This window comes from Schistocerca americana, chromosome 2 (assembly GCF_021461395.2).
Source record: "Schistocerca americana isolate TAMUIC-IGC-003095 chromosome 2, iqSchAmer2.1, whole genome shotgun sequence".
In the NCBI taxonomy this organism is placed as follows: Eukaryota; Metazoa; Arthropoda; class Insecta; order Orthoptera; family Acrididae; genus Schistocerca; species Schistocerca americana.
Window position 1 is genome coordinate 575,207,839 of NC_060120.1, and position 27,017 is coordinate 575,234,855.

At 44.1% G+C, this 27,017-nt stretch overlaps 1 protein-coding gene across 1 annotated transcript in view; it reads right to left on the reverse strand.

Annotated features, from left to right (window-relative positions):
- LOC124594195 overlaps positions 1-27,017 on the reverse strand; it is a 294,437-nt gene that overhangs the window by 119,399 nt on the left and 148,021 nt on the right. Inside the window, exon 2 of the mRNA XM_047132553.1 lies at positions 4,581-4,808. Within this exon, the coding sequence (XP_046988509.1) occupies positions 4,581-4,808 (228 nt within the window). The remainder of the gene's footprint in view (positions 1-4,580; positions 4,809-27,017) is intronic.

Consider the following 27,017-nt stretch of genomic DNA (forward strand, 5'->3'; position numbering starts at 1 on the left):
CAGGTACCCACTATTATGCCTATCGACACCACCTCCCCAGGTTCTCAGCTTCCCCACGACACCAAGAGATGTGTCTCTCTTCTGAGATGCAGGTGGTATGCTTGTCATGGCTCATAGTCCTCCAGCATAACAACACTACACAATTGGTGGCCTACGCGAAAAGTTTCGGGGCCGCTACTACAGCTCTGAGAGCACATCTCGCCGACAGACAGCAATGGCATCACTCAAAGAGGGTGTATTCAATGCAGACCTAATCGCTTCGACAGGATGACATGCTCGGAAACAGGCCTTACCCTATCCTGGTGCCTCGGCAGTATTCAGGGGCATGTGCGGCTATGGTGAGGTAGTTCTCCGTAGATTACCTGTCTGGGCTTTACATCTATTACTGCCGCAGTTGCTCCTCACAAGGTCTCCTGAAATCCTCCCGCAACCCGTTTTCTGATGCCTGGGATCTCCGCCTGGCCTCTACAGCAGCAGACTTCTGGGACTTTGGTCCGGTGCAGTGTTTGTGTAATTAGAGACAGTTGCTCTAAAACCAGTACTTACTCTAAAAATTGCGGTTCAGTTTTCAGTGGATTGCAGTCCACTGGGCTTACATATCTCATCCTGTTAATTGTGAACTATTTCTGGTGTTGTGCCTTTGCGTTCCGAAGAAGGAGATTGAAGTTTTGTGTTCATTTCAATAAACTTGCTTTTCATTGTCTACCTTGGATTTACTACTTCTACGTGGAATTTCGCGTGGGCCACTTCAGAAAGAAGTGGGATACTGAAGTACTGAGGAATGGTAAGGTGCATCTGAAGGTCTCTAACTTTCCAGATACTGTAATAATGAATTCCGAAGTAGGCAGTTCAGATGATAAGGATTGGACATCTCTAAACAGGTCCACTACAGTAATTGGACAGACAAATATGGGCACAAGAAAGCTAACTGCGAAGAAATCTTCAGTAACAAAAAACTTCAGTTTATTGGCTAAAGAAAGGAGTACAAATATGTTCACGAAAAAATAACAGAATAGCAGTGTATGTCAGTGTCGAACGAAATAATTAGGAAGTATAAGGAATCTAAGGTGAAAAGGCTGCTGGAAAAATGTGGAGAAACCAAAAACTAAATGGTCGTAGGAAGGAGTGATTTGGCATACAGAAAAGGCGAAACAACATTCGATAAACGAGCGTCAACATTGAAAGTGCGTGAAGACTCCCTCTGTTAACCGCAGGAGAGAGAGCGAATAGATGAAAAGAGTATACTGAAGAGCACTACGAAGAACAGGAGGAGGAACTGCCTGACGTGACAAAAGAAGAAATGCGAGTCGAGATAGGCGATCCAAATTTTAACAGACCTTTGGAAGACTTGAAGTAAAATGAGGCCGCAGGCGTGGATAACGTTTCATCAGAATTACTGAAATCATTAAGGAAATTGCAGCGAAAGGACTATTTTAGTTGTGAGAATCGAGACGTGTCATAGACATTCGGAACGATAACACGATCCCGCAGCTACCAATGGCACATAAGTAAAAGATCTTTTACAGAATGAGCATAACATCTTATGCATCAAATTTTCTGGCAAGAATAATATACAGAAGAGTGGAAAGAGAAATATGGATCTGTTAGATGACGACCAGCTTGGCTTTAGGAAAGGTGAAGGCACCAGAGAGCATTTCTGACGCTGTGATTGATAATCGAAGAAAGATTGAGAAAAATAAAGACTCGTTCATAGGATTTGTTGACATAGAAACAGCGTTCGACAGTGTAAAATGGTAAAATATGTTAGAAATTCTTTGAAAAATAGGTGTAGACAATAGGGAAAGGAGAGTAAGGTACAATATATACAAGAAGACAGAAAAGTAAGAATTTAATACCAAGAACGAAGCGCTCCGATTATGCAGTGTATGGATGTAGTCTTTCGTCCTATCGTTTAGCCTATTCTTCAAGAACACAATAACGGAAATTAAAGAAATGTCCATGAGAGGGATTACAATTCAGAGTGAAAGGATACCGATGATAAGATTCGCAGATGCCAATACTGTCCTCAGCGAGCTTGAGGGTGAATTGCAGGACCTGCTGAATGCTATAATCTGTACTAATGAGGACAGATTATGGATTTAGATTAACCTGAAGAAAGAAGATGGCAGAGATGAGATTGCGGAATTTAACAACGGAATAGTGGACCTCGAAGTAGTCAAAGTGAAGCAAAAGATATGCGACGGACGGAGCACGGAGGACATAAAAAGCCAGCTAGCATAGGTGAAGAGGGCGCTCTTAATCATGGGAAGTCTATTAGCATCAAACATTGACCTTAATTTGAGGAAGAAATTTCTGAGAAATTTCGGGAGCACAACATCGTATAGAAATGAATCATGGTCTGTGGAAAACCCGGAAAAGATGACAATCGAAACATTTGAGATGTGGTGTTATAGATGGGTGCTGAAAATTAGATGAGGAGAGTGACCCAGCCCGTACTTGACCCCAAAGGTTTGCTTCCACCTCGTGGATGAATGTTATCGCTGTCGGCCAGGAGCCGGGCGAATCGTACCGTCAATGGTTGAAGTTGGAACGAGGGCTGGCGCGGAGTTAGTCCACCGCCGCGCTCTGCCTTGTGCCTTCGCTGAAGTGTTAGGCTTCTTTAGTGCTTTCATTTTGAGTTCATGTAGTCGTACCAGGCCCGTTGCGGTACAGCGCTTGCACTGGGACGTAGTATGTTGCTTATGCATTGCCACACTGAAGTTTAGAAGGCACCAGCCGGTATAGCCGCGGCATGCGGTGGCGTTCACAGTCTAAAGTAAAAGGAGAAGGGTGGGTTCAGTTTGGATAAGTCGAGGCGTCTCCTAAATACTGTCTTCTCGGTTGTCGAGCACTCACAGTAGATGAGTAACTGGATAGGTGAACCTATTTGTGGGAGCTACAGCGCTTCATTTCGAAAATGGTGACCATCGACTGGTTTACATGTAAATGGTTTCTTCCTTTCGCGGTGAGATAACTGCTTGAAAGTGGTGCTCTGCCTTAAGATCGTCAGTGTTAGGGTTTAGCAGCTCGCTTCCGTGTGACGTTGCGGCACCTTGTTGTGCAATGGTACTAGTTTTGCAAAATTTTATTCTTCTTTTTGAAATCGTAAAGTAGCAGTGCAAAACCGCGTATAGCTTGATTAGTCTGCTACTATTTTAAAGCATCTTCTGGCTCATTTAATTCAGAACTGTGTCCACTCGTAATTGTTTGGAAACAGAACGACTACAGTTAGTACAGCTATTTAAAATTTTAGATTGAGCCTTTACTATCCTCGCCAGTTTAGTTTAAGGCTTCATTTGTTAATTTTTTAAGGTCGTGCTACTCCCGGCGCGTTTGGGCAGTCACGTGTTTTATCACACGTAATGATGTTAATCATTAATCCATTTGTCGGTCAAAATGCACATATGGTCCCGAGCTCTGGTGAGTTTTCTTTATAAGGGTGATCCATATTGTCTCAGTGGCTTGTTGAATCAGTTCATGTGTGGCAATTGTTTTATTTTATGTGTTTCTTTCAGAAATTTCTGTCCACGCTGTTGCAAGGTCTTGTGTAAAGCTGATGTCAGGCGGTCTGTGTTAGCATTCAGTGAATGCTTGTAGCTGGTTGCTTCGACAACAAGAATCTTTTGTTGGAGGCGGAGTTTTAACGTTTTGATTTCGTCGGTTTGCATTCTTAATTAATTTTCTATTTGTTTAATGTAACAAATTTTTCAACTCAAAGTTCGCTTCCTCTGGATGGCCTATTTACGCACCTAACACTACAGAGCCTGAGCATTTGTTTCTGTGGTCCTTTTCTGATTACTTCCGTGTTTCTTTTTCTGTCTTTGCTTTTTGAATTAATTCATTTTGTTGTGTTTGCGATTAACTGAAGTAAGAAAGTTATGTGACTAGGGCCTCCCGTCGGGTAGACCGTTCGCCCAGTGCAAGTCTTTCGATTTGACGCCAGTTCGGCGACTTGCGCGTCGATGGGGATGAAATGATGATGATTAGGACAACACAACACCCAGTCCCTGAGCAGAGAAAAGCTCCGACCCAGCCGGGAATCGAATCCGGGCCCTTAGGATTGACAGTCTGTTGCGCTGACCACTCAAGTAAGTAAGTAATCTGAATAGAATAACATAACCAAAGCACAATGTAAGATGAATCCAAAGCCTAATGTAAATTGAACACAGCACAGAGAGGAAAAGCTGGGGAACACTGGCAGGAAAAATGGGCAGGATGACAGGACCTTTGTTAAGATATCAAATAATAACTTCCATTGTGCTTGATGGAACAGGTAAAAATCTAATTGAAGACAAGGATCGTAATATATCCTACAAATAATTGAGGTCTTGCATGCAACTGCTACTACGAGATATCGAGGTTGGTATTTTACTTTCCCTCTTTTTCTCTCTTTTTGAACAGAACATGTGATCATGACTTCTTAAGAGGAAGTAATCGGTAGTAAAACAGTTTGTACGGCCCAAGGCTGAATCAGACAGTAATTTTAAAAAAATGAAAAGAAAAAACAAAAGAGGTACACATCTCCAGGGGACTAACTAGAAGAGAGGTATATTTCGAAAACCACAGTCGTTATTACAAACCTGGTGTTGCGAACTGGGGAGCGGCTACCAGGTAGAGGCGGCCAGAGTTGGAGTCGAGCTGCAGCCAGGAGGGCAGCGAGCTGTTGGCCCTGAAGCGCGCGGTCGCGGAGGCGCCGACAGGCAGAGCCCGCAGCCGCAGCAGCGTCAGCGGCAGCCGCGACTCCGCTGCCAGGTCCAGCGGCAGCGCCGCCGTCACCTCGGCGGGCGTCACGTACACCAGCGACGCACCTGCAGAACACGTGTTCTGTCACATAGGTCAGCCGTAGCGTAGCGCAGCACCTGAACACTCGTACTCATGTAGCATATTGGAAAACATCAAAGGTGTCTTTACACCGGTGCAACATATGTAAGCAGTTAGAGGGGCAGTCAATTAATGCAACACATTTTTCTTTCTCAGCCAATATCGAATGCGGAATTTGCTGTGGGACATCGCGGAATATTCCCGCTTCAGCCTCTGTGGTTTCATGAAGTTCCGGTAGGTGACTACACTACGCACAGCCTTCAAAATGGCTGCGTTCCAAGCAGAGAACCACATATGAGCTTTCAGAGTGTCTGCGGAGACCTGGCAGCGAACAAAAGCACGGTGAGTCGTTGGTGAGGCGTCTGTCATCATCGGAACAAGGTCGCGTAAACCTTTCCGATCTCGCGCGTGTCGGCCAGCCGAACAGAACTGTAACTCCTGCAATGTTGCAACGTGCGGACACTCTCATTCGACGTTATCGACGGATCACACTCAGACATCTCGCTACGCAAGTAGACGTCTCTATTAGTAGTGCTGAGAGACTAGTCCACCATTTGGGGTATTCAGAGGTGTGTGCGCCCGCCTAAGACCATGGAGAGTGACAGAGGACCATCTGTGCGGAACTGTTTGCGCGTTACTGTCGAACATCGTCACAGGCGATGAATCATGGGTAGATCCCTTCGAACCAGAAATAGCATATCAGTCCATGGACTGGGGACACGCCACCTCTCTTCCGAAGAAAAAAGCGTCATCCTCAGCTGGTGAAGTCATGACGACAGCCTTCTAGGACTCTGAAGGGGTAACTGATGTCCTCTCTAGTGGTGCAACGATCAACTCGGAAGTTTATAGCGCTGCCCTCAGGCGATTGAAGAAACGACTCCAGAGTGTTCACCACAAGAATGGAAACGAACTTCTTCCTCTTCAAGACAGCCCAAGGTCTCACACAGGTTTGCGTACGCGAAAGGAAGTTACAATATTTCCCTGGATTGTTCCTTCTGATCCATCCCACAGACCGGATCTCACACCTTTCGACATCAGTTTGCCTCATTAAGGATGTATTTCGAGGGATAATGGGGAGGTTATTGATGCAGCAGGACGTTGGCTCTGACGTCGACCCTGTAGAGTGGTACCATGAGGGCATACAGGCGTAAGGCAGTCGAATGGAGATTATGTTGAAAACCAGGGTTTTGTAGCCAAAAGTGGGGAATAATATCATCTATTGGAATCCAGTATAAATCCAGCCTGCTTTCAGAATGAAAACGTGTTGCATTACTTATTGAAACCCAGCAACACACATGAATAGCACAAATTTTTAGATATGACGAATATCGCTTCGTTAATAATGACATGCTTCCTTCGTTCTATATGGTAGGAAGTTCTCTGTCCAATCACTACGCTTCTCCTATGTATGGTAAGCTCGTATTTTGGTCACTACGTGATAGAACGGAACAGTATCCAGCGTCTTCCGAACAAGGAATCATCCTGATCGTCGCTACCTACTGCCTTCTTGATCACATGGACAAACAGGTCCACAGGTTCAATGTTAGATGAATCTGTGTTTATTCCTACTGAGGAGGTTCCTGGTCTGCAAAATGATGAAAACATGGTTACATAGGAAGCTTTCCTATGAATGAAGAAGCCCGTGTGGCTCGCGGCTTAGTGCAAGCCTTCTGTAACTGACACCACTCTCGTGTTTGCATATCAGATGTCCTAAGCGTAACTCACTAAGCTGTCAGTCTGTGATGGAGATACACCGTTGGTTTAAAACAGTTCAGTAACAATCGTTTAAAATAAGGAGCTGATTTAAAACAGTTTAATAACGGATTTCAATGGCACAATAGTATAGACTGTGAAAAATGTATCAAAAATAATTACTTCTGGAGATTGTTCCGTATTTCAAGCTCATAATTCACAGTTATTGTGAAAAGCTGCTATTTTTAATCCAATATTGTTATTTAAAAGGCTTACTTCCTTTTTGCAAGGCAACAAAATTTACTTATATTAAAATATATTACTGCATCGAACAAAACATAATAGTACTTCCCCAGAGCTTGAATTTGGAGATCACTTGATATGACAAATAAACTCACAAAGCTATTGATTGAATTTGCAGTACATAGGTCATTACACTGAATCTTTAGTCGATGGAAGAATTTTCTGGGGGCTCTTGTATATCTGCTCCATCAAAATTACACCTGAGATCCAACTGCAGTGACATCAGTTTTTCGATCCTCTTTGCAGATAACTTGTTTCGAAATTTTGTGAGAATCAGACAATGAGAGGACCTGTTGCGTTCTTCCGCCGCTAATGCTGGTGGTACATTTAAAATCCTGGATGCCGAACTGCGCTAACGTTTCTTCGTGAACGGTCCTCCGCACCAGCTCGATGGCCCACAGGCAAGCGTACGAAGAGGAAGCAGCACCAACTCGAAATTCCGCAATATTTCCGAGATCAAGCTGAAGCGAAATACGTAGTGTTGCTACATATGCCGTTGCTTGACTTTTCTCATTTGTAGAGAGAGTTCCTCCCTTACTCCGTCGGTCCGGAAGGTTTTCCACTACGTGGATAGTTTTCCACTTAAATTCTTTACTACTTTTCACGGTGGCTTTTGTATGTGATTCCTCTTCTGTAGAAAATATTCTACTCTCGTCCACCCTTGCGTCTAGTCTACGTTACCTAAAATCTCCGTAAAAAGATGTACTTCAGACAAAATTTTATTTGCGCTTCTGTTGGCGTTATAGCGTCGTACTTAGTTTCAGTAAGCCTCTGTCCGCCTCCGTAGCGCAGCGGTAGCGTTACCGCCTACCACACAAGTGGGCCGGGTTCGATTCCCAGCATGTGACTGGGTGTTGTGTGTCTTTCATCATCATCTTCATCATCACTGACACGCATGTCACCGAAGTGGCGTCAACTAAAACGACTTGCAATACGGCGGCCGAACCCCGAAGGGGTCCGTAATGTTTGAATACTCCATTAGTGGTGTAGCGCTTGATACAGTCACGTCGATTAAATATTTGGGTGTAACATTGCAGATCGACATGAAGTGGGACAAGCATGTAATGGCAGTTGTGGGGAAAGTGGATAGTCGTCTTCGGTTCATTGGTAGAATTTTGGGAAGATGTGGTTCATCTGTAAAGGAGACCGCTTATAAAACACTAATACGACCTATTCTTGAGTACTGCTCGAGCGTTTGGGATCCCTATCAGGTCGGATTGAGGGAGGACATGGAAGCAATTCAGAGGCGGGCTGCTAGATTTGTTACTGAATTTTGGGAAGACGTGGTTCATCTGTAAAGGAGACCGCTTATAAAACACTAATACGACCTATTCTTGAGTACTGCTCGAGCGTTTGGGATCCCTAACAGGTCGGATTGAGGGAGGACATGGAAGCAATTCAGAGGCGGGCTGCTAGATTTGTTACTGGTAGGTTTGATCATCACGCGAGTGTTACGAAAATGGTTCAGGAACTCGGGTGGGAGTCTCTAGAGGAAAGGAGGCGTTCTTTTCGTGAATCGCTACTGAGGAAATTTAGAGAACCAGCATTTGAGGATGACTGCAGTACAATTTTGCTGCCGCCAACTTACATTTCGCGGAAAGACCACAAAGATAAGAGAGATTAGGGCTCGTACAGAGGCATACAGGCAGTCATTTTTCTCTCATTCTGTTTGGGAGTGGAGCAGGGAGAGAAGATGCTAAAGATGCTAGTTGTGGTACGAGGTACCCTCCGCCACGCACCGTATGGTGGAGTGCGGAGTATGTATGTAGATGTAGATGTAGATATGCCGGCCAATAGATGTCATACGATCATTTCATTTCAGTAACCCTCTTCCAGTTTATGGCGTGTCTCATCCGCTAGCAGGACGGTCTTGTAGAACTGCACTTTGGTACATGCAATTACTTCCAGTATAGTTTCCACGTTCTTTAAGAAGCTACCAAGATACATTGCCACAGCGTTCGTGATGGAATTTAAAATGATACAGCTGAACTATGGCGACATACCGACATCACTGGAGTAAAATGTTGCCTGCAGCCAGCATATTTGCGGCATTGTCTATTAAAACAGCAACGAACTTCCCGTTTCCTCTCCGATAACGTCCGACCAGCACCCCGTGGTCGCCGCCTCTGCTCTGCGTATCCTCGTGGCACTCGGAGTCGCAGAGCACGATTACTTGCTCATAATGACGGACATTTTTTCACCAGAAACCGGCGGCGACTTTAAAAATAAAAGCCTCACAATTGAAGAGGTGATGCACATGTCTAACGTGTTTTGATGGCCTTCTTCATAAAACAAGATTCCTTCGACCAGACCCACGGGAAACTGGTAGACCTTACATTGTGCGAACTATTTAGTTTGCGGGAAATTGTGTTGCAGTGAATTGAGGACAACTCCAGTGCAAGCGTGCAATCCATAGCCAAGGAACGAGTACCTCCAACGCCAATGGGTGAATAGTCTTGCACGAGATGTGTATATATCCATTCAACTGTCGGAAGGTACAGGTCCTATCAGTTGATGGCTGTCCTCGGCACGAGGAATTCTGCAAACGGTATCTACACAAGATTGTATACATCCTTGATTTCAACCGTTTGTTGTGTATTAATGTGAATGATGTGAACGGCAAGTAAGGTATTAAATGAGTATTGCTATTCCTATTAACTGAGTACACGTGAACGTGAAAACTGTGACTGTACAGAAAAATTGTCATCAGAAGAATTTTGTAATAAACTAGCCGCTTTACGGGACTGAGGAAACAAGGAACGTTTCACAATAATTCTGTTATTTGAAGAGGGAAAGAGGGAGTTAATTTGATACTCGTGGCTTTTCTAAATTTTTTTATTTAGTAAATTTTCATAAAAGCTATTAAGTTACCATTGTGTACCTAGTTTTATCAAGTTTCCTGACAACTTGAAACTGCGTGCCGAATTGGGACTCGATCTCGTGCCTCTGCGTTTCGTGATCAGTGCTTAGACCGAATGGATACACGGCATGACCCATCTCACAGTTTCGTCTCTCTCTCCGTCTCTCTCTCTCTCTCTCTCTCTCTCTCTCCCTCTCTCTCTCTTTTACTTTGCAATTTGTGTTCTCCTCCACATCTTTCTAGAGTAATGAAACAAAGACACGGTGAAGAAACTGCAAAACTACACAGCAGAGGTTGTGTTCAGGACGAGTCTATGGTCATCGCGTACATTGTTTGGCGGAGTGTAATATCTGTTATGAAGTATTTTTCTGTGGAAGTTGTGATGCACAACAGCTTTACGCCTAAGTGTGTAGTTTTTCTGGGTATTAGACCGTTATTGCACAGCTCACAGGTAGCACACTCCTTAAATCAACAATACGCAATACGCAGCTTGCATCCTGCCTGCGGGCAATCGATATCTGCGTCCTGTTAGTTACACGCGCTGAGCAGGGTCTCCTGCAGTGTTGCTGACGGTAGCTCTTTGTGGCTGTGCTCAGCACTTCTACATTGCGCGAGGCACTGATCGACCACACGCATGCGGCCTGTAAATTACGACCCGTTTCAAGACACTCGCAGTGACGCTTAATTCATTCTTCTGTGCCCGATATCCAGAAGAGCGCCAGTTCCCACTAAACAAGGTGAGCTGCAACACATTGTCAGGATGCTTACCGTGTTAATAACGTAGCTGCGGAGCCTAAGTGTTTGTTGCCAACAGTCCTGAACTATAAGGTTCTTTTTGAAGAGTTTACCAGTTAGATCACTTATTACAAGGCACAAATAACAGTTACGAACGACTAAATTACTCTGTTTATTTCATTTTTGTTCAGATCTAGCACTACCGAAAAGTATTTCGTAGGAGAGCGTCGTACGTAATCTATTTAGCAGCTTTGCTACATTTCCTGCCAAGAAATTTAAGTGCTTGTAAAGGAGCTTTGGTCATCAGTCTTCTGATTAGCCCGCAACGAATACCTCTCCTGTGACAACCTTTTCATCTCATCTGAGTAACATTTGCATCTTACGTTCTCAGTTATTCACTGAATGCATTCCAATCTCTGTCTTCCTCTACAGCGTTTACGCGCTTCCGTTCCCTTTAGAGCCACGCAAGTCATTCCTTGATGTCTTAACAGATGTTCTATCATCCTGTGCCTTCTTCTTGTTAGTGTTTTCTATAGATTCCTTTCCTTGCCGATTCTCCAGAGAACCACCTCATTCCTTACTTTATCACTCCACCTAATTCTCAAAATTCTTCTTCAGCACCACATCTCAAATTCTTCGATTCTCTTCTGCTCTGATTATCCCATAGTCCATGTTTCACTGCCATACAGTGCTGTACTCCAAACGTGCATTCTCAGAAATTTCATCCTCAAATTAAGGACTATGTATGATACCAGTAGACTTCTCTTTTCTGGGAATGCAATTTTTGCCTGTGCTGTCCGCTTTTTGTATCCTCCTTGCTCCGCCCGTTGTGGGTTATTTTGCAGCGGAGGCAGCAGAATTCCGCCGGCAGCTGTGACTGAGCGGTTCTAGGCGCTTCAGTCCGGAATTGCGCTGCTACTACTGTCGCAGATTCGAATCCTGCCTCGGGCATGGACGTATGTGACGTCCTTAGGTTATTTAGGTTTAAGCAGATTTAAGTCTAGGGGACTGATGACCTCAGATGTTAAGTCCCATAGTGCTTAGAGCCAGCAGAATTCCGTAACTTCATTTACATCGTTATCACCACTACTCATGTTAAGTTTCTCGCTGTTCTCATATCTGCTACTTCTCATCACCTCGCAAATCTTATTCTATACTTATTAGTCTGTTCATTCCATTCAACAGATTCTGTAATTCTTAAATTTCACTAAGGATAGCAATGTCATCAGCGTATCTTATCACTGATATCCTTTCACCTTGAATTTTAATCACACTCCCGAAACGTTCTTTTATTTTTGTCATTGCTTCTTCAATGTATTGATTGAACACTATGGGCGAGAGACTGCATCTATCTCTCACGCCCTTTTTAATCCGAGCACTTCGTTCTTCGTCTTCCCGTCTTATTGTTCCCTCTTGGTACCTTTACATATTTTCTGGCTTCCCTACCGTGTTCAAACTTCTGACAATCCATGACCCGACTCGTAGAACGTTGATCATTCAATCTTTTTCTAATGATCACGTCCCCGTTGACAGTACCCTCCTGGAGATCCGATGGGGAATTAGTACGGAATTGCCAGTCTGTCTGAAAGTAAACACAAGTTACACACTGTAAATTGTTGCTATTTTGAAACTATATACACTGATGTACAAAATTAAAGCAACAAAAGGAAATTTTGCAAAGTTTGCCTTTATTTTGACACAAAATAGTATAAGCAGGTGAAAGCAAAGCAGAAATAATGCAAAGAATTCAGAACGTAAACAACTGCAACATGCAGAACAATAGACGAAAATGTTCTTTGTTTCTTCCAACTTAACAGATTTGCACACACTTTCCGGCAGTTGGTTAATGTGTACACTGTTGAGTATGACCATCTCTGGCAACAACTACTCGTGCTCTATGAGGTCGAGAATCATCTTCCATCGATACGAAGTCTGGCCGCATAGCACCACGCAAGAACCGTTCTTAGAGTCCCAAGACCTTGTCACGTTACGTGATAGCAGTTAAACTTTTCCGATTCACCCGCACAATTTCATGAAGAGGTGTTCGAGTAGTGAACATAGCCCCTGCCTACAATATTAGCGATCCTCCTGGATATCGGTCTCTTCCCACAATGTTTGGGTCTCAAAATCGTTTACCACATTTCCTTCAGATGCGAATGTTGAGAATCAATCTCCAGGCCAAATCGGGACTCATCTGTGAAAAGATTAATGCCCCACTCATCAACTGTATAGGTGGCATCTCGACGACTCCACTCTATACATTCCCTACTGTGAAGACGCGTAAGAGACACACATACAGCAAGTCTCCGACAATAAAGTCCACCCTGTCGAAGCCTCCTCTATACGTTTGCCTCGACACAACACGCCCAGTGGATGCCGCGAGATCCGATGCCAGTTGCTACGCATTACTAAGGTCGTAACGTCGTGCCCTTAAATCCAAATAACGGTCCTTTCTTCCTGATGTCACACGTGGTCGGCCCTGCGCTGGTCTTCGGGGAACGATTTCGATCTTTATTAACTGTCGCCACATCCGAGAAACAACAGAATAGCTCATGTTAAGTTTACGACTGTCCTGCTTCCATTCTTCCTATGACCCTCCTTCGCAGAGAGTCTAGTAGGCGTCTTCTCTGTGCCATACTGCGCAGGCTATGACCATGTACACAGCGACTGTGGATGTGGCACTATCCGACAAACACTACCCCGTTTGATAGGTGCCCTGACGTCGTTGTTGGCGTGGTTTTCCGTTGACCGGAATGCCATCTTTCGTGCAGAACACGATCGTACGAATGTCTGTTGACAGTTTGTATGATTATATCGTGAATTAAGCACAGGACGGGGAAACAGCGGTTTCTTGTTTTAATTGTGAATACCAATGAATATATATATATATACATGTCTGTGGGTTTATGGACTAGCTCATGTTTCTGTCTTGCCAGTAAATATCTTTCTCAGTTATGGTGAGCAGCTTCAAAAAAACCTTCTCTTCCATTCGAACGAAATTACAAAACGGATCTCGATCCTTAAAGCTTAGTGAAGAAGCACATTATTGTATTGTATTGATAGTCAAGTTAACATCGAGAATATGGATACTATGAATGCACAAACTAATATTAGTCCCTATTAAAACAAACTAACACCGACCGAACAGGCCTTGAAGACCCAGCGGTACCGACCGACCAGCGTGTCATCCTCAACCGATAGCCGTCACCAGATGCGGATACGGAGGGGCGTGCGGTCAGCCCCCCACTCTCCCGGCCGTTGTCAGTTTTTGTGACCGGTGTCGCCAGTTATCAGTCACGTAGCTCCTCACCTGGCGTCACAAGGGCTGAGTGCACCCCGCTTGTCAACAGTACTAGGCAGACCTGCAAGGTGACCCACCCAAGTGCTTGCCAAGTACGACAGCGCTTAATTTCGTTGCTCTGGCAGGAACCGGTATTAGCACTGCGGCAAGGGCGTTGGGACATTAGACGCTATACCTTAACTATACTCATGCTCATAAATTAATAATAACTGCAAAATGTGGTGCAACACAACGTGGCACTACACAAAACTGTCACTAACAGCATAGGCACATAGGGAACACACACGACAAAGATCTGTAAGTCCATGGTATTGGTGATAAGTTGAGAAAACCGTCCCGAAACACATATGCTTCAAAATGCCACTGTTTCCTGCGGATGTACCCCGACATCAATATGGGATATGATCACCGTGCACACGTACACAGGCTGCGCAACGGGTTGGCATACTCTGGATCAGGTGGCCGAGCAGCTGTTGGGGTATTGCCTCCCATTCTTGAACCAGTGTCTGTCGGAGCTCCTAAAGTGTTGTAGAGGTTTGAAGACGTGCAGCGACACGTCGACCGAGAGCATCCCAGAATTGCTCGATGGGGTTTGGGTCTCGAGTACCGGCAGTCCACTCCATTCCCCTATCTTCTGTTTCTAGGTTCTCCTCCACGATGGCAGTTCGGTGGGGCCGTGCGTTATCATCCATGAGGAGGAAGGTGGGACCCACTGCACCCCTGAAAAGGCGGACATACTGGTGGAAAATGACGTCCAGATACACCTGACCTGTTACAGTTCCTCTGTCAAAGACATGTAGGGGTGTACGTGCACCAATCATAATACCACCCCATACAATCAAACCACGACCTCCATACAGGTCGCTTTCAAGGACATTAAGGGGTTGATATCTGGTTCCTGGTTCACGCCAGATGAAAACCCGGTGAGAATCACTGTTCAGACTATACCAGGACTTGTCCGTGAACATAACCTGGGAGCACTGCTCCAATAACCATGTACTGTGTTCTTGACACCAGGCTTTACGGGCTCTCCTGTGACCAGGAGTCAGTGGACTGCACCTTGCAGGTCTCCGGCCGAATAAACCATGTCTGTTCAATATTCTGTAGGCTGTGTGTCTGGAGACAACTGTTCCAGCGCTGCGGTAAGGTCCCGAGCAATGCTACCTGCAGTACTCCGCGGCCGTCTGCGGGCACTGATGATAAGATATCGATCGGTCTTCTTCTGGTGTTGTGCACTGTGGACGTCCCGTACTGTAGCGTCTGGACACCTTTCCTGTCTGCTGGAATCGTTGCCATAATCTTGAGATCACACTTTGTGGCACACGGAGGGGCCGTGCTACGACCTGCTGTGTTTGACCAGCCTCCAGTCGCTCGAGTGTTCTACCCCTCATAGCGTCATCAGTATGTTTTCTTTGAGCCATTTTCAACACACAGTCATCATTAGCATGTCTGAAAACGTCTGCACACTTACTCACTTCACCGTACTTTAACATGCACCAACACACCTCAGCAGCCGGCCGAAGTGGCCGTGCGGTTCTAGGCGCTGCAGTCTGGAAACGCGAGACCGCTACGGTCGCAGGTTCGAATCCTGCCCCGGGCATGGATGTGTGTGATATCCTTAGGTTAGTTAGGTTTAACTAGTTCTAAGTTCTAGGGGACTAATGGCCTCAGAAGTTGAGTCCCATAGTACTCAGAGCCATTTGAACCACACCTCTGCATATGGGACTGCTGTCAGCGCCACCGTGCGACGACCGCAGGTCAAATGCACCGCATGGTCATACCCAGAGGTGATTTAAACACGCAAACCGCCCACCAGAGCGTTGTTTCACCATGTATCAGCACCATCCTTAATTTTTGAGCATGAGCTTATATTCAATTGAAAACCGAAATGGGACGCAAATTCAATCGAATTAACGAATAACTTCTAACAGTAAGCACCTCACATCGTTGTACTGCATTATGCAGTGTTTCTGTATCAGCAGGTCACTGTTCAACCCGTCGACGAATCTAGTATCTTCTTCGTAGTTTTGTCCACTGTTGTTCGACAACCGCTAACAGAGTTAACGCAGCTATTTTACGCGCGTCAGTTTTCGTAAGGAAACTGTGTGGTTTGTGAGCCAGATTAAGCCGGCAACGTCCGCTGAAGAGCTCTGAGAGTGCAAATCGTGTTAACCAACCCGTCCCGCGTGCCGACGGCGCCGTCTCTCGTGAGGTCGAAAGTCCCGTCCGCGTACGCGTCACAACGTTAGCTGCCCCGTATCGTGTGAGGAAGGCTTAACTTGGAATCTCGCAACGAGGTGAGTTGCAGTCAGAGCGGAGATTTCTGAAAAGACCTGTTAAATAGGATCACGTTTTCAATTTCAAAAGTTGTGTATAGGTTGCTGTTTAAAATAAAATGTTGTTCCACTTGCAATATTGCCTCAGATCGAACTGCCGCAAAAGTGCTGATATATTAATGTAGTGTTTGCTCCGCATCCTTCCCTACAATTTTTCTGTTAGTTTGTAAAATAGCCACACACGATCCCGCACATTTAGTGAATTAGCCATTTCCTGCAAATTCAGATTTCCCAACGTAATAAGTAATTTAAATTCTGATGTGGGCAGATTCGCAAACCCCCACTGTGCGGCGTGCGCGCGAACCCATAAATGTGCTTTGTTCTGACTGACAGAGAACCGCAGCAGACGCTGACAGTTGATTTATGCGTGTTCGGGACTGCTTTGTTTTGAATATCAAGCCATTTGCCTGGTTGGTTCGAGTGACTGAGGGCATCTCTCTCTGGTTACGTACTTAAATAACAATATACAAAATACGCTTGTGATAACTATACTAAAGGCCACGTTGTGGTGGTGTGCGTACTGTAAGACCTTCGGTACACACACCATCAGATTATTTGACTTGTTGCTCTAACGAAGTAGGCGAGTGTCAGCAATATGTCTCTTGGTCTTATCGTGGCGTGTTTATCTTCTGCCGTTAGGTCAGACGATAGAAATGCCACTTGCACGCTTAGAGTAGCAGATTGACGGTGACCAACTTTAAACAGAACTTGATTAATTTTCACACAAATTTATTAAAATAATAAAAAACATAGACATTACGTAACTTGATTCTGGATGCTATTTAAAATTGACAATCCGAAGTTCCTTTGGTCTTGGTACATTAATCTTATTCTCACATATCTCTGATACTTGACAAAGTGTCTATACATTTCTCTTCATGGCTATGTACAGGAATATGATAATCTTATTAGGCACAGACTGAAACTTGACTATAGACTGGTACAGACTAGTGCAGACAAATGCAGACTGGTGCAGACTAATGCAGACTGGTACAGACTGGTGCAGACAAATGCAGACTGACTGATCGGAGGTCTGTACATTCGTTATAATACCTCGCGCTTTCAGGTATCACTGCGCGAGTGTGATCCGCGAGGAGAAAAGGTTCTACATTAGCAGCAATCTCATTGGCTGCGTTACATATTAATACGCGGGTCGGCGGAAGCAGAATTTGGTCCATCTCTAAGGCAGCGCCATCTCGTAGTGCGGAGACGCTCTTGTGCTTAGCGGGGCGCGCTCTAGTGGGAAAGTTGTGTAAGCACTGACTACGTGGAACTATATACACAACACACGTAATGATGTTTATTTAATTCTCTTGTTCCTGCTTTTTGTATGCTTGAATAAAGTTACAGGGCGAGTATACAACTGCAGCTTTATTGGTTTTGAACTAGACAACCAATTTAGTTTCTTCTTTTACTACACAATACCGCGCGGAGAATAAACTTGCCAGGCCACTTTGCTAGGAGACCAGTCACCTCTCGGGCAAAAGCCGTACTTATTGGAAGATCTGATGATATCCTTCCAATTGGAAGACCCAGGAAGCGGTGGGAAGATGAGCTACAGAAAGACTTTGCCAACTGGGAGTCCGTGACAACCAGATCCACAGTGCACAAGATCGCCATCTATGGAACAGCATTGTGAGGTCGGCGCATGATCTACAGGGTCCTCGATCGCCGATTTGATTGATAATTACAGAATTCCACACGTCGAGTTAATCCCTCGCGACTAACACACTATAAAATAACGAAATTTGGTCGCCACTTGATTATATTGTCATTTATGCTATATAAATTTAGATCCACCATCGTATTATACAACAGCTAATTTTTATTGCTCCTTCTAGTTCATAATGCGTTTTGCGCCAGCCTCTTGGTTTTTCTTTTTTTATCATTTATCTTTTCCTCACTTTCCTTTCAGCAAAAGGAAATCGCTATGCGCAGGCACCTGCATAATGGAGGTAAACGGAAACCAGCGTTATAGTGTAAATCAGCAGAGCACAGACTATCTCCAACACCGATCGGGACAACGCGAATTCCAGACCTGTTCAGTCTGTTAGAATGAAGCCGGCCGGGGTGGCCGAGTGGTTCTAGGCGCTACAGTCTGGAACCACGCCACCGCTACGATCGCAGGTTCGAATCCTCCCTTGGGCATGGATGTGTCAGATGTCCTTAGGTTAGTTAGGTTTAAGTAGTTCTAAGTTATAGGGGACTGATGACCTCATATGTTAAGTCCCATAGTGCTCAGAGCCATCTGAACCATTTGTTAGAATGATTCGAAGGACTGTTTTAAGCTCTGGCCTGCGCACATCGACACGACTACGTGGGATCTCAACACGGGAAGTAGCCCACCGAACCACAGCGACGTCATTCGCCATTACCAACCAGTACAAAGCCCTTTAAATGCGAACATTTTAGGTTGGCCTTGACAGCTTCCCTTACGGATATCAGTTCACAGAACATATTCCAATACCGCGTTTCGTCAAGAATATGAGCAAGGGAACATCTGGATGTAACCTAGATCAGTGGCGTTGGATTCTCTCCAGCAGTGACAGCAGGGTTTGTCTGACGACTAATGATCGTCAAATACGAGGGTCTCCGACGGCTGTAATACTGATTCATGAGGTAGGTCGGTCAGTCGTACTTTAATATCGGATGTCGGACGCATACCGAGGGCAATGAGGCCTATGCATTATCGGGGCAGGATTGTTCACTCTATCTTGCAACACAAAAGTCAACATTTCGGCGATAGGCTCGTCCTTGAGGAGAGGAGCACAAGACGCTAACTTCGGGAACACTTTCTTCCAGGAGGCAGGAAGCAAATGAATGGAATGGCCTGAGGTCTCTGTTGAAACGAACCAAAATGAGCGTACTTGCGCCCAGTTGAATCTTTCATGCTTGAGCTGTATGTCGATCACCTGAACAGCATGCCAAGGAGGATCCAAGCCTGTTACGATGCACGCGATGCAGCAACGACGTACTGCATTCCACTCAGCAGAAGATTTTAGTTTTAAAGATGCTTTCCAAAGGATTCCTTATATTTTGGTTATCGTTTTGTTTTTGCATCCAATGAAGTTCATTTTTTTTGTTTCAAAATACATAATCCTTCCTCCCTGCCGCCGATTGATCTAAGGTTGCAGTGAAATGTTTCCATTATATCCCTTTCGAGGTACGTAACATATGTCATTCCTGCTCCTCATTGATTTATGGTGTCTGAAGCAGACCTCGAGGAAGTACAAGTGTGTCAATATGTTTCAGCGTAACTCCTGTTCTTCCGCATTCTGTAAGTCAATTAGATTGAATGACAGCGTTCATAAATGTTCGTTCCTACTTTCAGTCCCTTGTTTATCTGGGGAAATCATGTATTTTTTGTTCTTTGAGTGAAAGATAGCGGGTCCGCTAACATAGCTTTGCCAATCCTAAATTATTAGCGCCTGGACAACCTGTACAGCTCGTTCGGTGTGTAGATAACGGCTGTTTTCACGCAAAGTTGGTGGAACATCTCGCTTCACAGCCACGAGCGGCGAGTGGCGTGGAAGTCGCCTGGAGAGGAACTTGAAGGCCAGGGATCAGGTGAGACATAAGTAGACCCGTTCTACTACAGATTTTGTGCTCTGACGATGCTCACATTCTTAACTTAGCGCGTTGTTAGGCTGTTTAATGCTTTTTCTTTCAGTGACTATATTTTTATTGATGTTTCAGTGTTCAGATATAAGCAAGTCAGACATTTATAAGGACTTTCGTTCATTTGCATGAGTGGTTTGTTTAGAAGACCATTGAGTCACGAGTAACCGTCAGTACGAAGGAAGTGGACATTCAGAGAACGCTTCTTCCTACAAACCATTTTTCTGTTTCGACGAATAATTACCGGGATCCAGTGCAGTTCACGCGATTGCGAAATTTATAGCCATTTTCGTGTTACAGGATTTAAGAATTCTGTATCCATTGCCAATGTGCAGTTAATGAGTAACGTATATCACGATCCCAGTTTGGTAATTTGTATAGCGCATCACTTGTAAAATACTGAGTGATTACAATTAAAGTTAAACTTTCAAAACGGTTTAGAAATAACACCACTGGTCAGAATGACGTCGAATTGCAACTGAATATTATCGGTGAAGGGAGAAAACGTATGCCAGAAGAAAACAATAGTGTGCAAATTGATCAATAGATGGCGCTGCATGTCTCAGAATATGTAAATGAAAAGCCGGCCGGAGCGGCCGTTCGGTTCTAGGCGCTATAGTCTGGAGCCGACCGACCGCTACGGTCGCAGGTTCGAATCCTGCCTCGGCCATGGATGTGTGTGATGTCCTTAGGTTAGTTAGGTTTAATTAGTTCTAAGTTCTAGGTGACTGATGACCTCAGAAGTTAAGTCTCATAATGCTCAGAGCCATTTGAACCATTTTTGAACGTAAATCAAAACATCTGTTATGCGCACGACCCATTGAAGTTGGTATAAACATGCAAGGTACACGGTTTTTCCTACTTTCGCGTCGGCAACGTTCCCCATGACTGTCTCAATGCAGGATCGAGCTCTGCATGGAAAGCTATATAACAGGAATGATGACTGTGCACACGTCGCTCTGCAGAAGTTCCGGACACTGAAGGCGTTAGTCCGATTACTGCCGTGGGTCTGGAGAAAATAATTCGGAAATTCGAAAAGACGGGTTCTTTTGGTGTGCAACCTGGTAGAGGAAGGAAACGAATTGATTCGATGTCAGTGGGAGCAGCGGCCACAGCAGTGCAGCAGGAGACGAGTGGTGGCGTGCAAACTGTAGCGCACGGAGAATTGCCCGAACGTTGGACATACGTGTGAGCACGGTGCGTAAAATCCTACGAAACATCCTTCTTTGCTATCCATTCAAAATTACCCATGTGCACGAGTTGCTTCCTGTTGACCTGCCAGCAAGAGAGAGCTTTGCTTTAGAATTTCTTGCTCACATGAAAGTGGACAATGATTGGCCGTGGAAGATTTTGTAGACAGACAAACCCCACTTCCATCTGACAGGATATATCAGCACACAGAATTATCAAATATGGGTAACTGAAAATCCACACGCAAATCAGCCAGTAGCACTTCGTCCTGAAAAGGTCACTGTGTGGTGCGAGGTTTACGACATCATTTATCATAGGGCCATATTTTTTTTGAAGAGACAAGTGCTTCCCTTCCCTGTTACCTGTACCGTCATCGGTAAGCGATATAAGATAAAAGCTCGGGGCGACAGCCGAGGTTGTTGGTCAAAGCAGGATGGGTCTGCAGGTGTTGGAACGTGGAAGAGAAGATGCTGCGACCACTACAAGAGCGTCTGCGCGAAGCAGAGGTCTTAATGGCTGGGCCTGGTACGGGAAATTGGCTCTACTCGTTTTGGAAGGACGTGACGGGCCTAAACCATCATATTGTACCGCTGTTGGAGCATCAAGAACACTGCAATGCGGGAAAGAGGGATTTGGTTGGTGGTCATCTGTAGAGTGCTGCACAGCTCTGTGTTTGACTGACTACCACTCGAAGGAGGTCCGAGCACCCAGTAGTCGGTCCTACATGACTCTCATAGGTCACGCACTCGCCCATGTCTGTTGTCCGGACTCCGGATATGCGCATAGCCGAGCATGACCGGTCCTCGATAAAAGTTTCACCTTGTCTCGCTTCACTCCAATGTGCTGCACAAAGCCAATGCCTGTTTCTCTCTCTCTCTCTCTCTCTCTCTCTCTCTCCCTCTCTCTCTCTCTCTCTCTCTCTCTCTCTCTCTCTCTCTGTGTGTGTGTGTGTGTGTGTGTGTGTGTTTCTCTCTTTTCTAATACAATGTTTCTCTGTCTCTCTCTCTCTCTCTCCCTCTCTCTCTCTCTCTCTCTCTCTCTCTCTCTCTCTCTCTGTGTGTGTGTGTGTGTGTGTGTGTGTGTGTGTGTTTCTCTCTTTTCTAATACAAAAGAAACGTTTCCAGGAACCGTTACGTGAAACAGTCAACACCACACAGCACGTAGAAAATAATTTGATGTTTAAGTAGAATCACAGAAAAAAGATAACTCGTTTTAAAACTGAAGATTTATTCTGTCTGTCATTAATAGGAAAGTATGTACACATCAGGTAAATACTATCCCTGAAATCTGGGACATGACCGTCTTCGTAAGGAAAATATACGAATAACATTTACAGCAATAGCTTTACTCACTTTTCACTTTTATTAAAACTTCCACAGTAACAGAAGATATTATTCGCTTCAAATTGCAGCATCTTGTTCTTGATTTATTTATATTAGAGGGATGTGGCATTAAATCTGAAACGCTAATTGCTACATAACGTGCACCTAGATCTATTAATTCTTGACCTAGTTCAGTTAAACCTTCACCACAAACAGCATTAAAGGGTCTTACACCTTTACCGTACATTGGAACACATTTGTTGTTATACTACTTTTTATTGCTGCCTGTATCCCTGAAGGAGCTGTGTCAGTCTGAGATTTCTGAAAACTGTGTTTCTTTAAATGATTCGTTCCCGACTCGAAACAAAATAATGTAGACCAGTTTCCGCACGATGTGTACTCATTGGAGTTGCTGTTTTCGTCTACAACCGATAGAAATTTATCCACACATCGGTTTCCATGTGTACGCAATGGTTTCAGTTCTTTTCTTATAACACTGGCTACCTCACGCTACATTGCTATAGACAGACAAACCTGAGCTGGCTGTATTTGCGCACAGATAAAGACATGTTAAATGTATGTGGAATCAAATACTGTATTGTATTGTAGAAACGACGGGGAGGCTCCTTCCCCGCCGCAGCCGCAGTGGTCCACAACCCCACGACGACTACCGCAGTCCACTTCACTCCCCTCCCCCCCCCCCCCCCTCCCAGGGAACGTCTCACACCAGACGAGTGTAACCGCTATGTTTGCGTGGTAGAGTAATGGTGGTGTACGCGTACGTGGAGAACTTGTTTGCGCAGCAATCGCCGACATAGTGTAACTGAGGCGGAATAAGGGGAACCAGCCCGCATTCACCGAGGCAGATGGAAAACCGCCTAAAAACCATCCACAGACTGGCCGGTTCACCGGACCTCGACACAAATCCGCCGGGCGGATTAGTGCCGGGGACCAGGCGCTCCTCCCCGCCTGGAAAGCCGTGCGTTAGACCGCACGGCCAACCGGGCGGACGGAGTCAAATATTACTTAGGATTCGATCATGGCTTCTATGCTCGGCCGCCATAACTGGTACGTGCATCGCATCCTGCTCGGCTATGCTCGGCCCACCACGCATTTTGCGCTTGCTTGAGCCAGCAACCAAGACGGAGTCAGCTGGGATCCCGTGCAGCCGCGCAGTTTCAAGCACCAACGGGCACGTGGGGCAGTTGTGGACATCGTCGACCAGAAAGGCAGTCGGTGTCTTTCCCTATTAAGAGAGAATGGCAGGATACGCAGAAGACTAGTTTTACTAATAATGTAAAAGCGGGGCAGTAGGATTGTGATGTACTGGCCTGCGGTGATACTATGTCAGCTAATAAGTGGTCAAATTCAGAGCTGTGTACGGCGAGTACTGGGAAAGATAGTGTGTATGTGTTTTGAGTGCAACGGTTCATTACTATTATCGTATTACAAGGTGTGGCCATAAGAGCAAAATTCTCTGTCTTCTGTTGTGTTTCTACACACGCCACTGACATGTGTTAACGTTCCTCAAAACGAGAGTTCTGAACATTGTTTGTAACGCTGAGGGAGTAATACATATTGTATATACAGCACCTGTTAACTCTGAATTTTTAGTGAACACTGTTGTTCATAGCAGAGGTGCATTCGTAGCATGGTTGATTGTAGTAGTAGCGAGTAGTTAGTGAAGGTGCTCTCTAGCAGAGGTACACCTTATTCTGATTTGATTCATTTACTCTACTATGATGAGCTGGGGACCGAGTGTAACGTCTCTGGGCTGAGAGTGAGAATATTTTATTCTGTATTTGTTATCCTCGTTTGATGGCCCCTTTAAGTGTCACTAGGTCTGTATCTAAAATATAGTTGATGGTACAGAATCTTAAATTTATTTCCGATTATTTGATGCCCAATTTGTACAAGTACTAGCTCTGAGTAATATACCATTGATCTGTCATTATCGTTTAACACTCTGCTCTTATACTTCGTTTGTGCAAAGTATTTTTGCTCCACTTCTCGGAGAATTCCAAATTGACCATGTGGCTATCTCACTTCATTGTCAAGAAGAAATTGAAAACACTAAAGTGCTGAAAAGCCTTGATGTTGATTCAGACCACTATTTGACTACGATTAAATTCAGACCACTCCCATTTCGAAAAGAGAAGAAAACCTTTTACAAAATTCCAAAATATAACACAGAAACGTTAAAAAATGAAGAAATTAAACAACGGTTTCAAAGAGCATTGCACAAAGATAGCGATGGCATATCCACAATAAATAAGGAAGCGGGATGGGAGGAGATCAAAAACGAAATAGTTGAAATAGCAAAAGAAAATTGTCTCGTGAAAAGAGTAAGAAGACATCCATGGTGGGACAATGAATGTGATGAGAACCTGGAGAAGAGACAGAAATTGTGGCAGAAATGGAACTCCACAAAAGATCCTCAAGATCTTGACAATTTTAAAATCCAGAGAAGAGAAACAGCTAAGCTTTTCCGTAATAAAAAAAGAAGACAATTTCAGGATAACCTAGAACAGATTGAGGAAGACTTTAAAAGAAATAATTCTAGAGATTTCTACAAAACTTTTAGAAAACAGCTAACCAAATACCAATCCCCAAATTTATGTTTTAAAGATGAAGAGAACAAGCTAGGTTTGACAAACAAGACTAATTGTGAAATATTAGCAAAATATTTCGAGAATCTACTAAATTGTGAACCACCCAAAGATAAAATGAGTTTTGAAAACCACCGAAATACTAATACCGAGTCAAAACCTCCAGACGCTGAAGAAATAAAACACATAATACACAGTCTAAAAAACAATAAAGCCCCAGGTGAAGACTCCATAGTACCAGAAATCCTAAAAATAATGGATACCAACCTCCCACAAGTTTTGGAACATATGTTTAAGAAGATCTGGGACGAAGAAAGAATTCCTGAAGACTGGCAGTGTGCCCTGATACACCCACTACACAAAAAGGGGGATAAGATGAATGTTAATAATTATAGAGGGATCTCGCTACTACCAGTAGGATACAAAATTTTGTCAAGGAAATTACTTCAAATCGTGGAGCCAGTTCTGGATAAAAAAAATAGGTGAATATCAAGCAGGTTTTAGACAAGGTAGATCCTGTGTTGAACAAATATTTAACCTGAAAACACTAATTCGTTACAGAATCTCAAGAGGCCAGAGATTTGCAATAGTATTTGTAGATTTCAAAAAAGCATACGACTCGGTAGATAGAGAAACATTACTGAAAGTATTGGAAGAATTTGGGGTCGATACGAAAACAATTCAAATTATCAAACAGACGCTAACAAACAGTAAGGCCAAAGTTAAATTTATGGGTGAAATTTCAAGGAAGTTCGAAATTAAAACAGGTGTTAGACAAGGTGATGGTTTATCCCCAATCCTCTTCAACTGCGTACTGGAAAAGATATTGAGAATATGGAAAGAAGAACTCAAAGGCACCAAGAATGACATCAGAATTGGAACAAAAAAAGAAAAAATAGAAGTGGACTGTTTAGCTTTTGCAGACGATCTGGCAATAATTACAGAAAACGAAGAAATAGCTCAGAACTACCTGGAGAAACTACAAGAAGTTTCGGCCAGAGCTGGACTGCAGATTTCATTTGAAAAAACCGTGTATATGTCTAATCATAGAAATAACAAGAAAAATCTTATTACTAAATACGGCAATATTAAGAGAGTAGAAAAATTTAAGTATTTAGGTGAAATAATTCAAGTGAATGGTTTAGACAAGAGTGCAAACCAGGCGAGAGCAAGGAAAATGGAATTTGCTTTTCAAAAAACCAAAGACATATATAACAAAAAAAACATTTCGATTCAAGCTAAATTAAGACATTATAAAACTGTCGTTAGACCAGAATGCCTGTATGCATCGGAGTGCCTAACTCTTAACAAAAAGGGGGAAATAGAAAACATGGAAAAGAAAGAAAGGAAAATTTTGAGAAAAATATTAGGACCGAGAAAGATTGGAGAAGAGTACAAGCTAAAGAGTAATAAGGAAATATACAAAACTATTGAGAAAGTGAGTGAGGCAATGCGTAAACGCAGACTAACGTTTTATGGTCACCTGTCGAGGATGGATGGAAACAGACTAACAAGAAAAGTGTTTGAACATAGTAACAGGAACGAAAAAACCAACAATAAATGGATACAGATGGTGAAAAAGGATTTGGCCTATTTTAATGTCACCCGTGAGTCAATCAGGGACAGGGAAAAGTTTAGACAAATAGTGAACGAAATTAAGTGTTTTCCAGAAGAAACGAAACTTAAGAATAATAACAGGAAATGGTCGGAAGAGCGGAGGAGGAACCACTCGAAAATGATGAGGAAATATTGGGAAGAGAGAAAAAAAGATCAAAAAGCCGGACAAGTGAATTGTTGAACGTGGTCCAAAGATGGCCGAAATCGAAAGAAGAAGAAGAAACGTTTTGGTAAAATAATTCCACACCCGTACAGCCACTGCTCCTGCCTGAGACCAGACCCTACTCCACCCAAATCCTACCGTACAATTATTGACAATGCTCGGAGCCTAAAAAAATGGTTCAAATGGCTCTGAGCCCTAGGGGACTTAATATCTGAGGTCATCAGTCCGCTAGAACTTAGAACTACTTAAACCTAACTAACCTAAGGACATCACACACATCCATGCCAGAGGCAGGATTCGAACCTGCGACCGTAGCAGTCGCGCGGTTCCAGACTGAAGTGCCTGGAACCGCTCGGCCACATCGCCGGCTCGGAGCCTAACTACCTTCCGATTTTCTACTTCTCAGCTAATTACTCCAGTTACAGTACAGAAAATGTTCACTTTGTTTC